This window comes from Atta cephalotes (assembly GCF_000143395.1).
Source record: "Atta cephalotes unplaced genomic scaffold scaffold00097, whole genome shotgun sequence".
NCBI classification, from domain to species: Eukaryota; Metazoa; Arthropoda; class Insecta; order Hymenoptera; family Formicidae; genus Atta; species Atta cephalotes.
In genome coordinates, this window is record NW_012130161.1 from 295,648 (window position 1) to 302,092 (window position 6,445).

Below are 6,445 nucleotides of genomic sequence, written 5' to 3' on the forward strand. Positions count from 1 at the left end.
CTACGGTACCCCCGTACCGTACGACTACTAGTTGTCGTACTATTACGTAGTAAAACTTAAAACTTAACTTATACAAGAACAAATAATATATAATATATATATATATATATATATATATATATATATATATACACACACACGCGCATGCACGCACGCACGCACGCACACAATCTAATTTTTATAAAAATATATGTATATCTTAAATAAAGTGATATTTAGACAGAATCGAAGTGAAACAATGTTCATGTGTGTTTGTTTTTATTTTATTAATACAATAAAACGTGGATTTAAGGTCAGATTGCAATGTCACTTTGACTTTAAGCAGGGCTTGAAACTTTCTTTCGATTTTAAAGAGAGAAAGTGAGAGCTTTAAGCCTCAAAGTAACGTTGGTGCCTAAGACACATAAATACATACCTTGAAATGACTTTGCTTTTCCACGTCTACTGTTACGTGTAGCTGTCCTGTGAAATAACTCTGTCCCAATCTCCATAGATCTGGCAACTGTTCGACTACAATGTCGCAAATTGCTTCGACGCATAAGATTTGTGGTGGAGAGCTACCTCCGTTCTTTTGCGAACGTAAATGCTTAATATTTATCGGTATGAATTTTGATATTTTATTTGCATCTTCACAATTAATTTTAACTCTATCCGAATGCTCGTATATAGCATTGGCAACGCTTTTCTCCAAATAATTTGCATGTGAAACTAGAAGATAAAATTGAAATTATCTTCTTTAATTAAATATAATCGTAATAAATGTAAATAAAAGTGGCTCGTACGAACTTGCTCCATTTTGAACATGAAAGTGACAATAAATGAACACACCTATCGCGTCCCATGCCGGATCACCTTCGGCATCAAGGTTGACGAGGTTTCTAATAATCTTCTTACGTTCCTCTAAACTGAACGGCATCTCTTGTAATTTTTTTCGTAATAATACTTTAAAATGATTGATTCTATTGTCAATTTCCTCCAATACCTTCTTAAACACATCTACCTCTGTATTTTTAAATAAATTCTTCACTCTAGCGTAATCGTTAATTACAAGATCATAGTTGCCACGCTTGATGTTCCTTTCAATGTTTATTGGCATACAAAAGAGAAATTTGTAACGTTGCATAACGGCCAATGCGTTACGAGTGGCATCGGCTCTGTCCCTCCTCGCTAATACATCATCGAACAATTTATTAGCCTCTGACATAGACTGTCTGATGGCAGTTTCCAATTTCTCTGTAGGATCACTACCATAACTCTTCATGTCTGCTTCAAATTGATCCTTTAACGACATTATTGTGTCAAGCTGTTCCATTACTGCTCCTACATTGGCCTATTTTATAATTGATGAGAATGAATTTTAATTTTAATAGAATAATATGATTCTATATATCAGAAATATTCTTAAATCACAACTAATGTTGTATTTATCCTCTTATACCTTTAAAAATGATAATTGTCCTTCTTTTTGGGAATTGACTTTTCTTCGAAGATAAGCTAAACCAGCCTTTAAATCTTCCAAAGTCGTAGCATGATGATGTTGTAGTAAAAACCATCCAGGATGAAATTTCTCGCTTGTGAGATCTCCACTTCCATCTCCAAAAAGTTCAATTAGCTCATCCTCAGGAAACTTTTTGCTTCAAAACGAGATATAATTAATTATTTAATGTGTAAAATATTATACATTATTGACAGTTTATCACAGTCGAAATTTAAAGATTTACTCGTTGCCTTCTACACTAAGTCCCAAGGGATCTTCCTGTTGATAGTTTGTAGGCGACAAAGCTCTTCTACCCCAGCCTAAATTCTGCATAGGTGCTTCCTCCACCCATACTGCTGATTCTTTCATTGGACCTATAGTCTCGTGGTAACCACGAAACTGTACCGTTGAAGTCCCTTGTCCTCCACTTTGTGTTGTCACTATTATATCTCCACGGCCTTTGCAAGGACCTGATCTTGCTATAATTTTGTTGGATGACTTCCATTCGGCCGAAAGCAGACAGTTGCATCCGCATATTGTTAATCCTGTGAAGCAATAGTAAAAAATTGATGAAACATCAATTGGTATAATTGTAATACATAAAATTCGCGGATTTCCTCCATGTCTAGATCCATTCTTGGAATGCCAACGTTTCGTGAACCTTGGAGGAAATCCGCAAAACGCATAATTTTTATATAGAAAGCATCTGTGAATGCCTCAAGAATAATACATAAAATTATTTTGCGCGTATACATATATTCTATTATAATATTCTATACGTAAATAATTCTTTTCTATGTGATTATTTTAGAAAAATATCTCAACGAGTGACACTAACCTATAAGATCCTGAGCTTTATTTCCCAAAAATTCACCACGCATAGTCACCCGAGTACCAGGTGGGCCTTCCTTAGGCGATATTCCAGTGACTACGGGTGGAGGTCCCATTCCATCAGCGATAATGTCGAAATTACAAGACACTTGACTTGATGTCTACTTACGATGATCTACAACGCGTATATTCAGAACGAGAACCGCGCTAACACTGCTAATAAAACAACTGATTAAACTGAATCAAGGACCATCAAAGATCCGGCAGAGTCCAGAATGCACAGAGATACACAGAGAGAAACTTGATAGAGTTTTTCACTGATAGAACTGATACGATTGCGCACTCAGTGCATATTAATGCTGTCATACACTAATCTAATCGATCTGAATGTATAAATGAAATGTGTGTGTATCTCAATTAATAAATTATCCAATGTATTTATATTTTATCAAATAGCTGATAGTATAATAAAATGTATTGAAGATTTCGCGATTTAATTCGTTTCTATCAAACATGTATCTTTACGTCAATTTGTGTATGTACAACGGATTTAAAGTTTAAAGTGCCCTAAGTGCGCAATATGCACTAGATCTGGCAGTGAAAAATGCTATAAGAGTAAACATCCTTTAACTTTTTTGTGTGCCAAACCTCGTTTAGATTTCTCGATCTCTGACATACTATACGATGATTAATCAAACACGGATGATAACATTAAAAACAATTTTGACCCAGGTATATCATATGAAATATATCGGAATGAATTTCAATTGGAATTATTCTGTTTTTCCTAGAGAACATGATAGAAATCTAGGGAATAATCAAATAATTCCGATTGGAATCCATTCCAACTTGTTTCATGATTAGGTACCCTGGAATCTTTCATTAAAAGAAAAAAAAAGTTGTATCATGAAAAGATTCGAGAAAAAAATAAGAAGCATTTGTCGCGCGTGCGCATATTTCTAATTATATCGCGCAGTAACGATGAATTTTGTGATCATTTTAGATGAGTCTTTGAAAACAAGTGCGCATTACGAACATTGAAAATTTAGATTAATATATCTACTTATAATTTAATGAAGCGCCAAGAAATAAATTAATTTACACAAGGTGAAGTCATATGTTTTAATTAAGAGAAAAGTTAATTAAAAGAAAAGTGTTTACGTATAATTAAACCACTATAAACTCTTCCTTTATATGCGTATAAAGATGCAATTAATAAGATAATAATTTAATAAGTTACTATAAATAGAAAATTTGGATTTAACGTTCAACAATTATAAAATAAGAAAGCGAAGAAATTTTTTTCGTATTAAATGATGTGTTGTTGTTTCAAATTAGTTTGCGTTTTATAATTAATCCGTTATATAGAATTTTAATTTGAATACAAAACATACACATTGTATGTATAATATATGTGCGACTCAACTAATGAAAATTATAAATCGACTTGGGAAAACCAAGATTTTTATTTGAAATGTCCTGGAATTATCTTTGAATTGATTAGCCCGACATCGCTGGACACTCTGGGACTATATAAAGACTCGTGCGATTATATAATCTCTGCCATTTCTTTGCTAGTCTATACTATAAATTGAATAAATTTGAATCTCGGTATATTGATGCTGATAAAGAGCATGGAGTGCTGCGTGTTTATTCATTTTTGTTCAAATCATCTCTGGTGACTCTCGTGACGATCAAAAGCTCAATGAGCTAAGCACACCCCTGCAGGAAGTTATAAGGAGCGATCGCGACGAGTGTGCGCGCGATAAGCACGCTTGAGTAGAAGGCGAGTTGTGTGGTACGTGCCATACGTGCCGCTGCGTGCCGTTGCGTGCCGCGGAGAAAAGTCAGAGAGTGCGTCTCCTTATTAGAGGAGCACACAGCTGGCACGGGTCAAGATGTAAGCTGTCAAGGTGCGGGGATGTCGCGCTAGAGAAGAGCGGGTCCAGGCTGAGAGAGAGAGAGAGAGAGGGGGGGGCGAGAGACCAAAACGGAGAGAGAATCAGACCTGGCATACTCTAGCATATACTGACATACACGAGGGTTACACGAGGGGAGAATAGAGAAATGGAGTAGCTGCAGAAAAAGGGGAAAAGGAGATCGATCGGTTGGCCAATAGCTGTGGCATGGAGGACATCAGACTAGGGTAAGAGAGTATATACTGTATTATTTCTGGTCTTGTCGAGAGATTCGTGTGACCGCCCGCGCCGATCGGACATTACGTATATATGCCATGCATACCTATATATAATGCGGGGACAAGTGCGCGGTGCGTGAGCCGCGAGCGCGAGCGCACTCTTGCTGAGGTCGTGGACTGTGGATTGTGGAGAGGAAAGTAGGACGCCAGGGGTAGTTGCTCGTGCTCGTGTTCGCCTCGTGAGGGTGGTCGCGAGCGCGAATTGCGAGGATGTCCCATTTTTTCGACTTCGTCGCCGGAATTGTCGGAAACGCGAACGGAGAGCGAACTTCTTTATCAAGGCGGAGCTAAGTGAGAGAGCGACTCTGCGATGGCACAACGAGGGCTCAACCTCGACGGCACGGCACACGCGTCGACGAGTGCAGCGAGAAATCGGCCAAGAGGACGTGAAAATGAACGGTGAAGGTCTGTCGCGGGTCTGCTGATGCTTAATACGATAAGTTGCCAGTGGTGACAATGAGACGGCATCTACACGTACTCTGATGAAAGCTTTTTCCAGTTAAGTGAGAGTGACATAATATTCGTGTGAGAAATCAAAGTGAATTTTGATCAAATCGATTTTCGCTGTTTACCACCACGCGATCAACGATTTTACATATCTCGTATTTTCTACACACTCTCTCTCTTTCTCTCTCTCTCTCTCTCTATCTATCTATCTATCTATCTATCTATCTATCTATCTATCTATCCAATATCCATCCATCCATCCGTCCGTCCGTCCGTCCGTCCGTCTTGCTCGCATGCTCCTGTATCATTGCCGTGAATAAGCGCAAACATCATTTTCACACTCCTGACGTTACCAAAAGACTCAAGAAATGATTTCGATCGTTTTCTCTAAATGGAAAGCTATTGTGTATATCGAGTCTTGATCAAGGCTCGCGAAATACGATTTTTTCGTGAAGAAAATATTATTTGTGATTTGTGATTGAGATTTACATAATATATTATTCAAAATCTTGCGTAATTCTTTTCCATCTTCTTTCAATCTTGTATGATTTTTGTAAATTAAGGACATCGAGCTCGGAGCGATAAATCTGCATTTTTTTTATCGATCTTTTTTCTAAAAACTTAAATAATTCTCTGTTTGAATATGAAAATTAATATATGAAAGAGCAGTGTGAGAGCACGCGGGAAATAGAATTATTAATTTAGCATTAAACATTATGCATAACAATGATGTAACAAATTTAAGTAAATGGAAAAGATTCTTCATTGTATGACGAATTGACGATTTTCTATAGTCGCTGCAGCTCGCGTATTTCTCTTCGTTCGATTGGAGAGATGTCGCGAAGCGCGTTCTAACATCGAATCGCCTTGTACAATCGATCATCAACGCGACGTAAGAGAGAAAGAGAGAGAGAAAGAGAGAGAGAGATATTGCGTGTAAGGAGTACGATTACACTTATCAATTACGAATTGACAATTTTGATAGTACTGACGTATATTCGCGTGATGTGCCTAATTTTTGCTACCTTTCCAAGAGATGAATCTCATGGCAATCGCCGCCAGAGTTTCTCCATTATGACATACAAAAGAGAAATTATTTTTCAATCTCTGCCTATTCAGCATTAGCAAATAAAGTCGAAATTGTCGAAATTAGATTTGAATTCTGCGTTTATTATGCGATATTTTTTTCTTTTATGACCCAAGTTCACTGAGCGATTGTACCAATTAATTATACGTACAAAAAAAATCAACCTTGGAATATAATTTTCCAATGTGTATACTTATATACTTACCTTTATCTGCGACACTGCGATAAATCTGTCGTCTATTTTCTGTTCTTGCACTAAACTATTCCAGAACTCTCTTTCTCGCTTTCGACTAATATCAAACATATATCTATCTCACTTTAAGTTCTAAAAGTATGTTCACACTAGTTCAGCCACAGAAAACAGACCTTTTGTCTGTTTAAATGATGCAACTGAAATAATTATGGA

General features: G+C 36.9%; 1 protein-coding gene across 1 annotated transcript in view; it reads right to left on the minus strand.

Annotated features, from left to right (window-relative positions):
* LOC105624949 (exocyst complex component 2) overlaps positions 1-2,424 on the minus strand; it is a 4,346-nt gene extending 1,922 nt beyond the window's left edge. The window contains exons 1-5 of the mRNA XM_012206291.1: positions 2,316-2,424; positions 1,722-2,022; positions 1,439-1,634; positions 829-1,330; positions 416-708 (exon numbers count right to left, since the gene is read on the minus strand). Of these exons, the coding sequence (XP_012061681.1) occupies positions 416-708; positions 829-1,330; positions 1,439-1,634; positions 1,722-2,022; positions 2,316-2,424 (1,401 nt within the window). The remainder of the gene's footprint in view (positions 1-415; positions 709-828; positions 1,331-1,438; positions 1,635-1,721; positions 2,023-2,315) is intronic.
* Between the last annotated feature and the right edge of the window lie 4,021 nt (positions 2,425-6,445).